Source organism: Limulus polyphemus, unplaced genomic scaffold (genome assembly GCF_000517525.1).
Source record: "Limulus polyphemus unplaced genomic scaffold, Limulus_polyphemus-2.1.2 Scaffold407, whole genome shotgun sequence".
Lineage (NCBI taxonomy): Eukaryota > Metazoa > Arthropoda > Merostomata > Xiphosura > Limulidae > Limulus > Limulus polyphemus.
Window position 1 is genome coordinate 407457 of NW_013666017.1, and position 18685 is coordinate 426141.

Sequence of the window (18685 nt, forward strand, 5' to 3'; positions counted from 1 at the left end):
AATTCTTCAAGATCTTGTTTTTGTCATTGACAGGGAAATAGATTTGAACAAAGAAGTTTCATAAAGAGCGCGAATGGTAGTGTGATGTAAAATTACTCGTGCTAGAAATTTTTATAAAAGTGACCCGAAAAACGGCGCTAACTCGGTAACCCATGGCCTGATGAAGTTTCATAAAAAGCGTGAACAGTAGTGTAATGTAAAATTACTCATGCTAGAAATTTTCATAAAAGTGACCCAAAAAACGGCGCTAACTCGGTAACCAGTGAGCCAATTTTAACAAAACTTGTTTTATTCTGTTTCTATTCTCATTCCATTACAAATATGGTGCTATTGTCTGCTGTTTTTGCTGTATTTAATTACAGACAAACAAGCAAACAATCTCAGAGGTTTAGTAGTATATAGATATATAATAACAAATTTGTTACAAGGTGTATAAATAGCAGCAAGCAGATAAAAAAATACAGCAGAAGAGAGTAAAGTCACGGGAAGGAAAAGTTCAGTCAGAAAAAAGTTGACTACAAAGTTGATCATCGTGGGAGTGCAAGGCCTAATGGTTGATATGTTAGAGTGAGATTAACAATTTCATAAGAGATAAGGAGAATAAGTTTTCTTGTCAAAGAGTGTTCTATGGTAATTGAACCAGCTGGAGTGAACTCTGATAAAAGGTGGATGATTCTTGGAAATACAAAAAAAAAAAAAAGACAATTTCTGAAGTACAAGATACATCTAGGGTAACTATATGACAACGTAAGTGAACTATACACAAATAAGATATAACTACAAACTCCACAGTGTAAGTAACTTTTGTACATACGTTTAACTTGTTCCAAATATATACAATATTTTGAAAACAAGTGGAGTGTGTGCTGTTCATTTATTTTTAATTTATCGCCAACAAGTCAAAGACACCTACTGTTAAAGAGTCCTTAGCCCAACACCCCCATAAACTTACATTACTAAATATTTCTACTAAAAAAGTAAGTTTGCTGACAAAATTTATTTCTGATAGATACGCAACCCCATCACTATGAAATTTACATGCCATTAGTCTAGAGCTACTTCTCATCTAAATTCTTGTGTTTAACATGAATTGCACTAGTGCATGATGACATATTCATGCAACAACAACCCTCCACCAATAGGAAGACAACACAACCTCCATAAACATTAATTTCCTCTATGCACTTGCACTTGTGATAACTTCATTCTCTAATGAGGCAAGAAAGAAAAGGTGCATGGAAGTAGAATGTCAAGTGGGAATGTGTGCGGAAATGTGTCCATAAGAAATATATATTGAAATTAGGTAGACGTTAACTTCCGAGATGATAACTCACCTTCTCACACAGAAATATTAGAATCTCACACTGAAATGGTGGAAGGGCTGGTGTAAAAGTTTACTTAAGTGATCCCCCTTCAGAAAGTGCCCAAAGGGAAGCCCATGGAGTGTGACACTTGATAGCAGGGGGATCCATAGACACATACCAGGGGAATGTCATATCTTGTCTTGACCAGGGTATATTTTTTGCCTGGAAATGAAAAGTGGGGTAGAGGCAAAAGAGCCCAAAGTGTTATAAGGATGGGCAAAATTCAAACATGGCCAAGCAAGCACCTGCAAACAAGCAGTTGCCAAGCCAATATGTTTAATGTGGTTAGGGCGAGATCAAACTTTACGATTTATACTACCTTGACTATACTGGACAGACTTTGGCTGCTGGAGGAGGGCACATAAATTGTTTGAGAGGTGATATGGACTACACTAACAGTGTTACCAAAGCCCTACTTTCACTGTATTGTGCCTAGCCCTACTGGTGAGGATTCTCTATGGATTCTTTAGCAGTTGGGAATTAGTAAGTGGCAGGGTCTCTTTTGCTGCACTTGAAGAAAAGGGGGGAGAAGTTAATTTGGGAAGATCCAGAGAAGTGCCCAGATCCCCATTGGACCATCACACAGAAAGGTTTTTTGCTGAAGACAATGCAAAAAAAATAATCTATTTTTAAAAACCAGAAACTATTTATTAGTTAAGTAACTTGGTTGTGCTTTAATACTTTTATACTAGTATAATTTGTCTACTGCACTACTAATTCAATTATTTATCTCGGCTTTTATTACTATAATGGGGGCTGGAATGCTAACAACAGAACGTAAGGCTGCCTTATTTACCTCTAATGATAGGACATTATTTTTGTTTTCTTTCATCTTACATTTCTTAGGAGAGAAGTCACTTTCCCACAACTGTCTGCAGGCTGTGAAGGGGTATATAGATGGGGGACATTTGGGGCTTGAGCACTCACATCTTGCTCTCTTAACTTTTTCTTATTTTTCTAACTTATTTTATATTTATTCTTCTTTTTTAACACGTGAGACAAGGGGATGGAGATTAAAACTGGTGGACAGGGTATCCTCATCACAATGTGGGTCCTACTTTTGCAGTCACTTCCAGAACCCAGGGCACATCTTATGTACCACATTATAGACTGTGCTCTGGTGATCTTTTAAATTTATGCATCATTTTTGTTGTGGTTAAGGCTTTTCATAATATGAATATACAATAACAAAATTATTATTTCAAGTTAAAAGATATATGTGATAATATTGTATAAAATATCAATGTCACTTTAATTTTCTAATCCTTGAAATAACAATACTAAAATTTCATGATTTTTAAGAGCTTATGAAGTCCCATTCATACTGAAAGTATGTTTGTAAAACTTGCTATTTCTGAATACTATACCATCTGGCTTAGTGATTAAAAGTACTTCATAACATTACATTCACTCAATACTTTATATGTAACCCAGAGACCATACTAGATTAAAAATAAATATAGTGAACTATTAAATACATAATATAAAAAAAAAACTATTCATCAGAAACGAAAAGAAGAAGATTTAATAATATAAACTAGTAGTAGTATTAAAAATCATTTTGGAAATTGGTCCTGCTTATAGAGAATACAATTTTTAAGGCTTTTATACAGATTATACAAATTATATCCCCCCCCCCCAAAAAAATAGCTCAGTACATTCCAGCATTAATTAAATCTTACAAATTCTCATGATTACTTTAAATTTCAAGCAATTTCCAGCTGTAATAGCCAAAGGCACTTCCCAGGTATAGTTATAAGGACATGTGTTTGAATGGTCAATGTTGGTTTATCAAACTATCTGAAATAAATGTTGTCATTAAATATCTATATAAAGTACATCTCTTATTCTTGATAATAATAAAATTTGATAATTTTTATACCATTTTCCTACATGTTTCAAGAGTTGTATAGCTAATTGGTTAATGAAAAAAAAAAGTTATTTCAACAATATCTAAGCTGATATATTAAAATAGCATTATCTTAATTCCAAAAAAGGATTGATATTAATGACTGGTTTCAATGTTGACACAAAAATTATGATGTACATTACATTGTAACTACTTTTACAATTACTTTTACATATTTATCAGTAATCCATCTCTCAAAATATTGACTGCAAAAGAAATAGTTTTATATAAGAAAAGCAAGTTCATTAGTATATTTCTCATTTGACACTACAAAAGCATATTAAACTTTCAAACTATTGATACAGAAATGTGTTTTGTTTGGGATGATTCTAAAATGAAAGCCTGTATAATTTACAATACATGCATAAATGAATAAAATGTTTTACCATGATAAATTATTTAGATTATTATCAGTTAAAAATTAATTTCGTTATTTTAACACTAAAATGATGAAAACTAACTACAATCAATGGTAAGTTTGCTGAGATGCAAATCTAAGAACTTAAAAAAAAAAAGGAAACTTATTTATTCTGCTTTCACTGATTTTGTAAGTGTACAAGCATTGATGAAATACACATTCATCCAACTATAAACACTCAATGTGCATAAACAAAACTGTATTTATTTTGCTTTCTTATTGTATCTCCATAAAATAACTTAATATACTAACACAAATTAAACTGAAAATAAAGTACTATCAACACTTAAAGTAAAGATAATATTTCAAACTTTGTGCTTTGAAAATATAAACTTCATATAAAAATACATAAAGTTGAAATTATATTTTTATTTTAATACAATTCCTTGAGTCATTCCTTAATAATCATCATTATAAATAATATACAATAATATGTTTACTACCTTCACTTCATACACAGTTTCAATTTCCTCTCGGTTCATCTTGATTTGTTTTTCATATTGTTCCCGTAGTTCCTGTAAAGCCTCAGCTAGCTTTTGTTCATACTGATTTTTTTTCCGAGCATCAATCTCTTCAATTTCCATCTGTCTCATTGATTTTGTCTCTAGGAGTTCCTAAAGAAAAGAAAAATGTTTGTACAAGTACAATAACTAAAGGATTTGAGGAAAGAAGCCTATAGTTTTTATCGTTGTTTTAATGACGTCTGGTCGCAAAAAACTGACCCAAATATAGGAAAAAAAAGTCAGAGCTGAAAAGCGGATTGGAGGCGCCAGACTACGTAACTGCAATTCATTAATACAATCTAAAAAAGCTTCTTCTTCTGATTGAAAAAAATATACTCATAAGTGAAATCTGTAAAATGCCTTATCAAGAACATAAACCTTACTAAAAAAGGAGACTGCTTCACCTGTGGCATTTGTAGATGCTGCTTACTATTGGATACATGCTCGAATAAAGCAAATCATATTAATTGGATGCCGAGAAATGATGTTGAAAGTAAAGAAAGAAGAATAATGAGAAGCCTAAGTGCCCTGAGAGATCAAAATCAAATTAGATTTGAAGAAGGCAAGGTGTATGATATTGATCCTGGAGAAGATGGAGGGGCTGAAGCCTCTAAAACCATTACTGCTGTATTCAATGCCTTAGGTATTACCAATCGCACAGCTTTGGAATGTTTACCTATAGGTGGATATAAAGTTAATGCATTGCAAAGTGTCAGACAAAGACAGAGGGCTGTTCGAATATGCACACAAATAACTGATAAGTTATTTCAACTTTTGTATCTGACCGATCCATTTGAATTGAAGGCATATTTTATTGACAAACTACAGTCTAATGAGAAATATATGATGGAAACCATTTCTAAAAGCATGTGCAATCTATCACTTATTGGGCACAGAAACATTTCTGTGGTTGCTCAAAACATTTTGACAAATTCACTTGAATGACGTACATGCAAAAGGATGCTCGCCGATGAATTCAATAGTCTAACAGGCCAACAAAAACAGCTTATACCCATTCAAAAGCACTCAATGGGAAAAGTGAAGTTTTCATCCTTGAGAAAGATGTTTGCTACTCTGGGATGTGGAACAGGTCTGCCAAAACATAATTATATATTCCATGTGTAGAGCCAAAGGATTACAACAGCAATTACATTCAGTCAACGAAGCCTTCAAGTAAGGCCTGGTCAAATGGGTGTGTGATAATGAAGGGGTTCCTGGATTTCAGTACAAATTAATTGATTATGTGGTGAAAAGATACACAGGACAAGGTAATGTACAAGTTGCGGCTGTACTGAAAGAGATGCTACAAGATGTTCGAACAAATTGTCTTCATATTCGTAAACTGATTCTTCAAAGTGACAATGCTAGGTGCTTTGCTTCACAGGATCTGATCCCATATATATATATATATCATCTCAATGTTGGAATGCAGTCTTCCACTGATGGACACATTCTCCATGTCAAGAAATGGATTTAGGATTTATACGGAGGCTCAAATTGGTAGAGGGAGACTGGATACCCACTTTTCATATTTGAATTTGGCATTCAACCCATTTGTGGAAGACAGAAACAATATACTATGGAAATGGTCATATACAAAGCCTTAACATTTAGAGATGAGATTGCAGGCACTACCGGAAAAGTACTTGATGTCAATCTGTTGAATGATCCAACATTAGTGAAAAGTTCAAAGCAAAAACAGGAAGCCAAAGCACACATGAGGTTTAATGGGAGGTTAATGCTGCTAAAATCATTTGCCCATCCAGTATATTCAAGGCAGAAGTTGTTGTAGCATCCAAGCTTAATGCTTGTGGAGTAAATGAACTGAATATTCAAATGAGGTTGTCATTTACATCCCCCAAAGCACCATTATTTTACACCTGATCGACGTGTAAATTCTGAGTTGAATGAACAAGATCAATTCGAGAATACTGCTAAATCACTAGCTATTAGCAAGCACTATCTCTGGTTCACTGTAATCGTCCTGAAGCAGATATAAACAGTGTAAGAGGTGAAACTACTACACTTTGTCCAAAGTACTGTCAGAAGGGTGGGCATGCTATCCAGGGAATATGAAAGATGAAATACCTAGGGAATGCGTGGAAAAGTTAATTGAGTTATACAAAATTGGAAAACGAAACAAAAGTTGGAAAGTGTCCACCGATAAAGCTCATCAGATTCTCATGAATTCAGTCCTTCTAGGAAATTGGCGAGATAGACTGTGTGTGTCACTATTTCCAAGATAAAGGCAGTCTTTTCTTTAACTCCAGCTAAAATGAGGGTATTGATTGATAGTGATAGTACAATTCCCGAAGACGTAGTAGATGAAGCTGAACATTCATATTTGCAGGAAGAAATTGCTGTATCTTCTGCCTCACTTATTAATTTAGATATGCAAACAGATTAATTTAGTCCTCGTGAACAGAAAACTTTACATACAGCTGTATCTTTTCAAATACTTCATGGATTTCAAATCTGAAAAAAAAAGATTCTAAATAGTAGAGTCAAGTAGTTTATTTTTACCAATCGTGAACAGAAAAATTTACATACAGCTATATCTTTTTAAATACTTCATGGATTTCAAATCTGAAAAAAGATTCTAAATAGTAGAGTCAAGTAGTCTACCAATCAGCTACTTCTGGAACATAATATTTAAAAATTTGGCACAATGACTATAGGAGTTGGTTTTTCATGACCAGGGTCTTATATAAGTCATTTTCAAGGCAAAGTGTGATATGTAACCTAATGTTATGTTAGTATGCTCAAAACTTTAAGTTATTTATCAAATTTTACCAACTTTTTCATGCATAGATTCTCTGAAGGACATTTCCTCTGACATGCTTTGACATCTGTTTTCCAGTTCTACTCTCTTCAGTGTTTCTTCTTCAAGTTGGGTCGTAAGGGATACAATTTGTTTTGCCAGGTAATCTCTCTCAGCTTGAACATCCTGTGAAACAAGTCAAGACACAAAATAATTAAAACTGCAGAAATACATCAATGCCTCAGTAAATAATTTGCCATACTTTATTATGAGCTGTAATATATTCATACTTGCTCAGCATAATAGCAGATCATACTTCACATGTTACAAGCATTTAACAATAGTTTTGCAATTGTTGCATGAGAAGTAACAGACAAAGTATGCAAAAACCAACACATTCTGTTATTCATGCATACAGATCACCTTTACTTACACATATTTTTTCTTCATATGGGCATACAGAGTAACTTGTTTTGAAGTTCATTATATTTCTAAACTTTATGTTTTACTAACATTAAGAATTTTTTTAGCTAAAATGTAAAAAGTTTCACATTTTCTTTTTTCAAACATCAACCTAGTGAGGGTATATTTGTGTCCCAAATAAGCTAGGTTGAATAGCTTCCCCAATTAAGTCATTTCATGACCACACAACCTTTAGAGAATTCTTAACCTGATAACAGGCTTTCCAGGTACAAAAAAGGGGACTTAAGGATGTTTCTAAAAATGCATTATCAAATATTTAGTTCAAAATGGACATTAATGCTTATATAATGGCACTAATTTGGAAATAAAGTGATTGTTGTTAGTAAACAAGATATTATTAAAACTTACTACATCTATATTATAAATTTTCCTTACCTGATAACAACACCAAATTAGTTACCACCTATCTGGAGATGTAGATGGTGATGATGTCTTAACCTTACATCTGATGGCTTTCTGAAATTTTATTATAAAAAAACATCAATCTTACCTAAACAACTTCCTATTCAACCCACACCCATAACATTTTCAGTTATTTACACATCAGGTTAAATTCAACACCATCATCAGATCAACATCCCAAGATGAGTGGAAACAAACATTCTTTTCTTATTTATTTTGAGGCTTTTTTATGCCCATTTGTAAAATTTTAGTGCTTTTTAGGGTGAATTTAATTTTAATGGTATCAAATACAATGCAATAAAGCTCTTGTCCTGCCTTTTCTTTTTTCCAACAGAAATTTAGAGAATTTCACAAACATACCTTAAACATTCAGTCCAATAATTTAATTATATACTTACAGAAAATATACATGTACTTTCTGAGATACATCAAAAGAATGCAGTCAGTTTTAATCAATCTTATATTTGCTTAAAATGTACTTGGTCAGTAAGAACATTAAATACATCTTTTTTTTTCAAAACATTTGCTACAAAGTTGAAACCAAGCTATTAAAAACATTTAAAATCAACAAACAGAAGATACACTGCAGACAAATGTTAAATTTATTTAAGCTGGCCACTCTCCTGAGCTTAAAACAATTTTTCTCATACTTCAAATGTGGTGGACCTTAAGTAACCAAGCTAGAAATTAACTTTGTGAAAACTCTCATATTTATGTTTACCAAGTTACATCAAGAAAAATAAATCTATTATTTCTAGAACTCTGATGGCTATGGTGATGATCAAATCTATGTTATGAGCTTGAGTTAACTTGAATTATTCTTTTATGCTTACTTGTATGATAAAATTATAGTTTTAAGATAATTTAAAGTTTAATTTTAGGTTTATTGAAGAATCATGTAGATAACTAACTCAGTACAAATTTTACTTTTGCACAACAGTTAAACTATCCATAATAAATCATACATTACTTGACATGATGTTGTCCATATAAATATTTACATTTTAAAAGACCTAGTCTGTAATGCACAAGTTAAAAGACATTTACTTAGCATTACCAATATCCCCAAAAAATTTAATTTGCTGAAGTTGAGTAAAACACCACAAGCACAATATGCAACTTAAAAACAAAGATACATGAATTTATTTACAGTGTATGCTATATTGAAAAAATAGTCAACATGTATGCAAAAAACACATCATTCTGTATCAAAGATTATAAAATGCACAAGTAAATTTCATCACACTAATTGAAAAAAAATAAGTGTCCGGAAAGTGGTTGAGAAATTTAAATTTAAAAGGACTAGTATTCAACATCAGTGGAATGCTATATTAAATTAAATCTTGATATCAAAATGTTGATTAGGTTTTAGCAAAATAAGGTTACAGAAACATGTATTGTGATACAAGTACAAAATCTGTTGTAGCCTTGTATTTTATTGACAGTCCAATATATTTAATTTTCAAATCTTAAGTGTTTATAGTGTGTATCATCTATTAACTCTCTATGCTAGACTTTCTACCTGCATTAAAACATTAGCTTACTTAACACACAACCTAATATTTTCTAGCATATTACACATTTCAAAAACTTACTCAAGAAAAAAATATATATTATCATTAAAATTAATATAAAATATTTCATATCTTGAAATTAGATTTTGAATTACATATTACTATTCCTGATTACACCAATTAAAGTAATTAAAACATTGTCATTATGTTTGCTTGTCGTTAAGTGCAAAATACACAACAGGCTCTCTGTGCTCTGCTGCTGCAGGTATTGAAACTCAATTTTAAGCATCATAAGTGCTTGTGTGTTTAACCATATCATAAGAATAATCATTTTTTGTTTTTTTTATTTTAGCCATCTCATGTGAGAATCGTCAATTAGTTGAAAGTAACTGATTAATAAATCTAACAATTAATGAATTAGAAAATTCACTGTTTGCCCAGTTCTACTCAATTTAGCCATTTTAGAAAAAACATTCTTATTTATACTAGTATTTCTCAGCTTTAACTGTCCAGTTGTGAATAAAAGGTACATTAAATAGTAGTAAAAATGTCTACTGATAACCATAATTCTAGAAAAACAAAAACTTCTTAATGTTTAAAAGTTTAAATGTTACTTGGGATTGTAGAATGTTTGTTTGTTGTGGATTTTGTGCAAAGCTACATGAAGGCTATTTGTGCTAGTTGTCTCTAATTTAGCAGTGTAAGACTAAAGGGAAGGCAGCTAGTCATCACCACCCACTGCCAGCTCTTGGGCTACTCTTTTACCAATGAATAGTTGGATTGACTGTAACATTATATTCCCCCCTCCCCCAAGCTGAAAGGGCAAGCATGTTTGGTGTGATGGGGATTTGAACCCGTGACCTGCAAATTGCAAGTCGAGTGCCCTAACCACCTGGCCATATCAGGCAGGATTGTAGAAAGACTGATATTTAAATTACCATCTGTTAACATGTATTGGTATGTTCCACTTTTTACATATACACATTTATTTTTAGTTCAATTGTGCTGTATCTTATATCAACATATAATAAAGTTTGGAGACAGTATGAAAGGCTAATGAAGAACACTAAGTTACAGATGTACAACATTTTCACAAACATCACAAAATTTCATTTATAAAACAAATAATGTGGCAAAGCATTTGTGAAACATAACTGTTTTTAATCAAGTTTCTGTTTAAAGAATTTAATAATATGTGATAACTAATATAACATAAAAGCTACAGTTTCATTTTCTACAAATCATAAAAGCATATCTCAATGTAACCCATTCTATTTGTATTCTCTATGTAGTTTATGGCTAACAAGAAAAATATAATGTGGAAACCATGCTATAATACATTTCACTATAGCTCTGTATACTGTATAGCATTATCAAAATATTAATCTACATAACATCCAGCAAACCTCAAATTAAGATTTAACATTTGTTGATTTAAGAATACCCAAAGGAAAAGAAATACAATAGATGCATTCATAAGATTTGATGATGAGTTGCAGTATTTTCTGGAAATGATGAAATATACTCAAATTTACTTTATGTAGTTTGCTTTCTATTTCTTTGAACTGCAGTTGTTATATCTGATAATATGATATGCCTCTCATATTTCTATTACTCTAAGAATTCTTGGAATAACAATATATTCCTCCATTTTAGATTTTCAGAAGTCATAATCTCTTTTAATTCTTTAAATATTTATTCCTCTGGGCATCCAAATAACAAAACTGCAAAACATTCTACTGGAAATACGAAATTGCCTTTGAACTAGAAAAAAAATAATCATGGCTATGCTTCAAGCAGAAGGTTAAAATATACTGTTGTACCTGTTTTTTCATGGTTTCATTTCTTAGGCTTTCCTTGGAGATTTCACTTTAACAAGGTGTTTGTTACCTATTAAACCACTGAGAGAAGGGACTTTTTTACCTACCAACAGCTTGCAAGACTGTACCTTAACATGTTTTACACCTCCATAATTTTTAATTGCAAATGCTAGTGATTTCTAACATACTCTACTGCTGTTGTAGAGAAATCAGATGACTATACAATTTTTTTCTCTGTTACTTTACACAGTGTTGCTTCCCTCACCATACATATACAGTTTAATGTGGTCATTTCCCCCTCTTTTCTTTCCAAATTAAGGTATATCACTGCTACCTGGTCAGCTCTTTTAACTTTTTTTTAATCTGATGATGAAAGATGTAGCTTTTAGATATTTTGCTATTTTTTCATTGTAATTATTTTATAGAAAGTTGTGTTTGACAAGATATACAGAATTTTATCCATAATGCTGATAATCATGCAGTTTTGATACACGATTTTTCTTGGTACACATTCTTTTTTATTTTCCCTTATTTGAAGACTTTTTTTTGCATGAAACCATTGGTTTTTATTCTTGCTGCATATTTCTTAATTACTTGAAGAATTTTTCTGATTGCCCAATAATGCTAGTGAGTTACAAAATAGGAGGACAATCCAGAACCTTTACAATAATTGTAAGAACCCTTCTGACAATGAATAATCTTTGTTCTCCATCAATGAATTTTGCCATTTTGCTACTAATTTGATGAACAAGAGAAAGAAAGAAATGCTTTGAAACAATGTCTGATGTGTGTGTGTTTGTTTAGCTTTGGCTAACATTAGATGATGGATTTGAATCCAAGCCACAAAGCAGAAAGTGCTTGGTTTAGCTTTGATCAAAAACAAAACAACCTTTGTTATTTTCATTACTACTTTCACAGATTTAGAGAGCAAAAGTTTTCATTTTTTTATTTCACAGCATTTCACCACTTCAAACTGTCGGCCTTGTGTCTCTTGCATTCCACTTTTGTTCAATTAATGCACAAGTTGAAAAATTTTGTTTACAGAAACCACCATATTGTACACATATGATGAGCTTTTTTTTCTGAGAAAGTGCTAGAATGATTATAGAATAACAACAAAGTTGAATAAAAATTAGAAAGAGCCTTGCTGTGAAATATTTGAACACTATCTTTACAACTTTACAGAGTAAATGCATTTTTCTTAATTTCACAATGTTTCACCAGATTAACCTGGCCCCATTAAATGACTTACATGAAATACCCACTATTTGTTTGTTTGTTCTTCAGTTGAGTTATCTGTTCTGTACACCCAATCACAGGTACTGAAACCCAAAAAAGTTCACTTACTGACCAACCTCAAATTCTGTAATGACTCTAACTTTTTTCCTTTGAATTGAGATGATTTTTAAAATAACAGGTAAGAATCATAGTTTTGTCTTAGTAAAGTGAATGAAAACAAGTTACCACAAAATAGCTTATACACATGTAAGTATATATAGTCATAATTTTAGAATTTATGTGTATCCCATACTTAAATGATAATATACCCATAAGACCAGCTATATGCTTCTTGTTGTAAATATAACTAAATATCTGTATTCCTGTAAAATGGAATAAATTCAGGTTTATTCAAGGGAAACCATTTCATGTAATTTTGTGGAGACTGTTTAATAGTAACAATTACTTTATCACTAAAAATCCATAATGATTATTAAGCATTAACTGCAGTATAGCTGCATTATAATGTAATTAGTAAAAAATATATATATCTGACTGACCTGATAAATGTTCACCTTCCAGTTTAATTGATGTGTTAAACACTGTATAAGATATACGTAACACAAAATATATTCTAGATATCAACGAAAAAAAGCCAATTACATTTTTCATTAAAAAGGAGAATGTTTTGATTAATTAAAACAAAGAAATTGAAAATGCTAATATCAAAACAAGTTTGTAATATTTTTAAGGATGAAAATGATTTTAGATGAATGTCAATTTGGTATAAGCTGATATCAGGTGGATCTACATACAGAAAGTTTACAACTGTAAATAAAAGATAAAAATAAAATATGTATCACTGAAAGTGAGCTAAAGCTAGAAAGAAAGTAAATATGTGCAATTGTATAACATGCCTATATGTGATGACTTGGGCCAAGAAGTAGAAATAAAGAAATCCTTCTTATTCCTGTATATTGTAACTAAAAAGCCACAAAAGTATTTACAGTAGTCAATACATAGTACATAAATACATATAGAATTTATATGTACTCCTAATCAGAAGTGGGCAACATGATCAACTTTCTGGTACACGTAAAATATTTAAGAATTCCCTGAAGTGTATTTGGAAACTATTTGCCAGTCATTATTTTCATACCAGCTTAGTATGTTACAATATACATCAATAGATAAAATAATGCATAGAATGCTAAATTGGGTTACTTAAGCACAAAACACATGAAGGCCATTTTACACCTTTAGTATTTAGTGTTTTATTCAAGTAAGTGAAATTTGTATAGTAAAATGAATAATAGTGTTCAATTTTGTAAACTATTTTATATATATATATATATATATATATATATGTATAAAAAAGCCACATCCATAAACATATTTTACCCAATTTCTAAATGAATGCTTAACTCCTGTATCATCCAATATTTTTTAGATACCTAGAATTTTAAACAAAACATATATGGTAAAAAATATATACAGTTAAAGAAAAAGTCTAAAATATGAATTATAAACACAGTAATTCACACATAAAAATAAATTCCCCTTGCATTTTTGTGGTTTACTGACACAAACATCAATGCAAACAAAATAGGTTTGAGCAGAACACTAATAAAGAAGCTAGATGGCTTATTCAGCTGCTTTGGGTGTAGATGAGTCATACCTTATCAAATACAAGATGAAGTTCATGTGTCAGAAAAAGATATTGATGCATTGACACTTTCTACACACTTCATTGCTCCACTTGTGTTCTTTATTCTTTTTCACGTTCACGCTTTTTATTTGATACCAGCAGTATACATATTTCACTCACTAGTTTTTTTTAATAATGAAGATATATTTTAAGTGGAAACATTTTTGAATGCAATAATATAAGTTTAAAATTATTTTTTATTTCTATATCAAAACTTTCTTTACAGTGTATTATTCTTCCTGACATGCCATGCACTGCACGCACACTATCCACATCTCCCTCCTAGTAATCTGAAAACCTGATTATACAGGTGCAATAAAAGCTATATTTAGAAATTTATAGTTGAAAAAATTTACAATTAGTCTACTTGCAGAGAAATGTTGAAACTTGTTCATTTGTAGAAAGCAAACAGAAGTTAGATATATATATTACTAACACTTAAAATGAGCATTTATACTATAATTAGATACCAAAAACATTCAATATACAGTGTACATAAAATATGAGGGTTGAACACAAAATTTGAAACCCCCAGTGTAAGACGCAAACAATCTGTTTCCATCTTTGGCCTTTCGAATTCCTTCAATTCTTCATAGCATTGTATCAGTAAGTTCTTGAAAGATATGCTGAAGATTCAGTTCCTTTAAGGGTACAATTTGACATAAGGAATGGCTATCTCACTAATTAATGATAATCTTCCAATCACTGATAAATTTGATGTATGAGATGCTTTCATCCTGTTATAACCTTTGTTATTATTATTTTGGCAAAGTCAAGAAGTTGTTTATCATTGAAACACCTGTTAATCACATACATCATGCTTTCTTTGAAATACAGTAAGTTGACTGTCCCTGTTTCTGTGAAACTATACATAATAATGTTTACTATAATTCTGAGTTTACTATATGTATCTTTACAAAATATAGCAAGTCTGTTGTACAATGTACACAAAACATCAGATTTTTTTTTTGAAGAAGTATTTTTCCCTAAAGATTTGTCAGTGAATTTGCAAAGCAGTTACAGAGGCAGTATGAGTGACATGCAATTTTCAAGCTAAGGATAAAAGCACTTCTTTTTATTTTACATTATTTAGGTTTCATTTGTATAATTTCTAGAACCTCCTAAATGAATATCAAGTTTTTCAGTAAAATTTAATATTTTATCTACCATAACACAAACTATATTGAAATCATCAATATACAGTAGAGTTTCCCAAGGTGGTCAATATCAACCCCTGGGGTTGATGAGACAGTACAGAGGGTGGATAAAGACCTAGAGGTTGAGAGGGAGTTGAAAATGGCCCCTATTCATATGCTTGCTAAAGCTTATCAGGCCCATCCATCTCATTAGAGGAAATAAAAGTTGATTATATATATTGAAGTGTCTTGACTATGAAACTTAATTTATAATTTATATTCTGAGAATTTGGGGGTCTATGACAACTTGAAGTTCATTAAGGGGTCGACAACTCAAAAATATTTGAAAAACCCCAATATACAGTGAAATGAAGTTGAAAAATATGAAATAAAATGGACAGTATTATTTTTTCCTTTGAACAGATTCTTTACGCATGCCACAGGCCTTCCACTCCCCCCTACTGGAATTGCAAGGTTCCAACATGTATCTCATGCAAATCATCATGCATCACCTCCTCACGAAGAGGGGTATGACATGCTCATGTGACGCATGTGAATCTATCTACATTTCTTTACCGAACTATCACTTTGAAGTTTGGCAGAAGATGTCAACACTGGAGAAATGTAGGGAGGAAAGGTGGGAAGTGTGAAAGTGGTAAGTTCCTACGAAAAAAAATAAATTTCAGTACAGGAAAATTATAACTTCCGATATGGTACTTACCTCCCATTACAAGATTAGTTAGAATCCCGCATTGATAAGAAGGAGGGACAGGTGCTAGGGAACAATAGATGTACCCCCTGAAAGTGTCCAAAGGATACCCCTGGAAATGAGGGATTCAGATCCGAAGAGGGAAACTGAACCACTTTTGAGCAAGGTATACTCTTTGCCCAACTGTGGAATGTGTAAAATATAAGGGCAAAAAATGAGAGGAGCACATCCGAGTGGGAAAGAATGTGGCAGGAAAGTGATCTTTACCATAGAAATGTACTGTAACTCAATCACACAAAGAGAAAGATGGGTAAACATAGGATGACGTTGCGATGGGCTCCCCACTAGGTCCAACTTTAGCTAATGCATTTCTCTCTCATTATGAACAGAAATGGATTGACACCTGTCCAGTTAACTTTAAGCCTGTTCTGTAAAGAAGGTATGTGGATGACATTTTTATTCTTTTTAATAACAGTGATCAATGCTCAAAATTTGTAGAATACCTTAACTCACAACATTAAATTTACATGTGACGTTGAAAATAATAATAATTTACCTTTTTTAGACATGCTCATTAACCGTAATGCTAATGGATTTTCCACATCAATTTACCAAAAAAAGATGTCCACTGGTCTCCTTACACACTTTGATAGCTTTATCCTGTTTACGTATAAATGAAACCTTGTTACATGCTTACTAAATAGAGCTTACAACCTGTGCTCCACATATCTTAATCTACACTCTGAAATTTCGTTCTTACATGACATCCTGAAACGCAACTGCTATCCACAACACTTATCAGAAAACATTACCAACACCTTCCTAACAAAGAAACTCACAAATCCAATTAAGATAGCAACTGTACCTAAACTTACTATATACTCGTGTCTTCCCTATACTAGCAAACAAAGCTTAAATTTAAAAAATCAACTTAAATGCATTCTTGGTCATTACTACCCTCAAGTGGATTTAAGATTAGTTTTTAAATTTGGCGTATAGAGGAAACACAGGGGTTATTACATTTTTTTTTGCATTTTGATGGAAATTCCCATATGTTCATAGGCTCTAACTTTTAAATGGCATTTGGTTTTGCCAGTATAGGAGGCCTTACAGTCTCCACACGTGTAAAGATAGACAAGCCAAGAACAATAAGGAATGGGGAGGAGATCTTTAGTAGGGAAAAAATTTTTATGCATGATGTGGCATAGTGAAGAAACAGGACATCAATCTATACTATCAAATTTCTCTATCCTCTGCAAGTCTAATACTGACCTGGAATTATTGATCAAAGAAACCCTCCACATCAAACAGCAGTCCCCAACACTGAACAACATGCAGTCTTCATTTAAATTACACATATTTTAATATGTTCATATTACTGATTTGACCTTTTTTTTTCGTTGTGTTTTCTTGCTGTAGTTTCTCCCCATGATTACTGTTTAGTATTTTATTTGTTTAATTATTGTTATATCTAGCAACTGTAATTTGACAATGTATAAAGACTTATGTAAATTCATTTTATTCTGCTTTAGTCTATTTAATATCTTGAATTAGATGAGTACATGTGAAGCATATGTTAATTTTTGTTGTCCAATACCTACATACATTAAATAGACAAACAACCAAAAATCAATCTTGTTTCTTATTGAAAGATCTATACAAGCACATGAACACCATACATAAACTTCATTTCATACTAAATGGGAGCTTTCAATGGTACAGATCACAACTCCCACCAGATGACTAGGATATTGTTTTCATACCTCTGTGTGTGTTTCAATAGTCTAGCTTGAAAAGTTTTTCATTTGATTTTGATCAAGTTTGGAAAAAGAGATTTAGTGTTTCCCAAAGACCAATCAATTAGCTTTGGGTAAATGCAAGTCACATGGAAGGTCAAACACATAACTCAAGAAGTCTTCATCTGGTTTTGATGAAATACAATACACAGTTTGTATCCATCAAGGAACAACTGATTAATTTTTGGTGAATTTAGCTCACTGGTCAAGATCACACAGAAGGTCAACCACTTTTGCTATAATGGTAGTTATTGGGATTTTGGAATATGGTCAAAAGTCAATAAAAAATAAAGAGAAATAAAGAGGATCTTAGCATCTGGACCAACATTTGAGGGTGAAAAATTGTTTTATGTATATTTTAGGTTGTTTAATGCAAAGGTAAACAAGTGCAAATTGTGTTTATGAAACTCTTGATCTTGACTTTTGATCCATAGCTACAAATAGTTAATGTCTAGAACTTTGAAAACTTTGTGTGCAGTACATTTAAACATTTGGTCAAAATCCATCCAATCTTGAGATATCCCACCCACAAGATTTGGATAGATAGATAGGAATAAGCCAACTTAAGTACTGCTGTTGTAATGAGGTAATGAAAACAATGTGGGGTGGAGTTGCATTCTCTCTGTGCCTTTCTAGTTTTATTACATTTTAGGCTCAATTAAACAAATGCCTCATCCTACCTTAAGTTCATCTTCAAATCGTTTTCCATCTGCAACTGCTTGGTTTAGACGTGACCTAAGTTCATGAGATTGAGATTCTGCATAAAACACTCTTCTGTCTGCAGTGGTAAGATCCTTCTCCTTTCTTTTTAATCTGACACAGAAAGAAAACAATATATATATATACACCTGGAAAAAAGTTAAGCACCCCCGTGTTTTTTTCAAGTGATTCAGATTCGACGTTCTTGTGACTGATTATAAATTACCATTCAATCTAAACGTGTT

The 18685-nt window shown here is 31.8% G+C and overlaps 1 protein-coding gene across 1 annotated transcript in view; it reads right to left on the reverse strand.

The window, feature by feature from the left end:
• LOC106458036 (lamin Dm0-like) overlaps positions 1-18685 on the reverse strand; it is an 82436-nt gene that overhangs the window by 37070 nt on the left and 26681 nt on the right. The window contains exons 2-4 of the mRNA XM_022384166.1: positions 18422-18554; positions 6992-7141; positions 4135-4305 (exon numbers count right to left, since the gene is read on the reverse strand). Of these exons, the coding sequence (XP_022239874.1) occupies positions 4135-4305; positions 6992-7141; positions 18422-18554 (454 nt within the window). The remainder of the gene's footprint in view (positions 1-4134; positions 4306-6991; positions 7142-18421; positions 18555-18685) is intronic.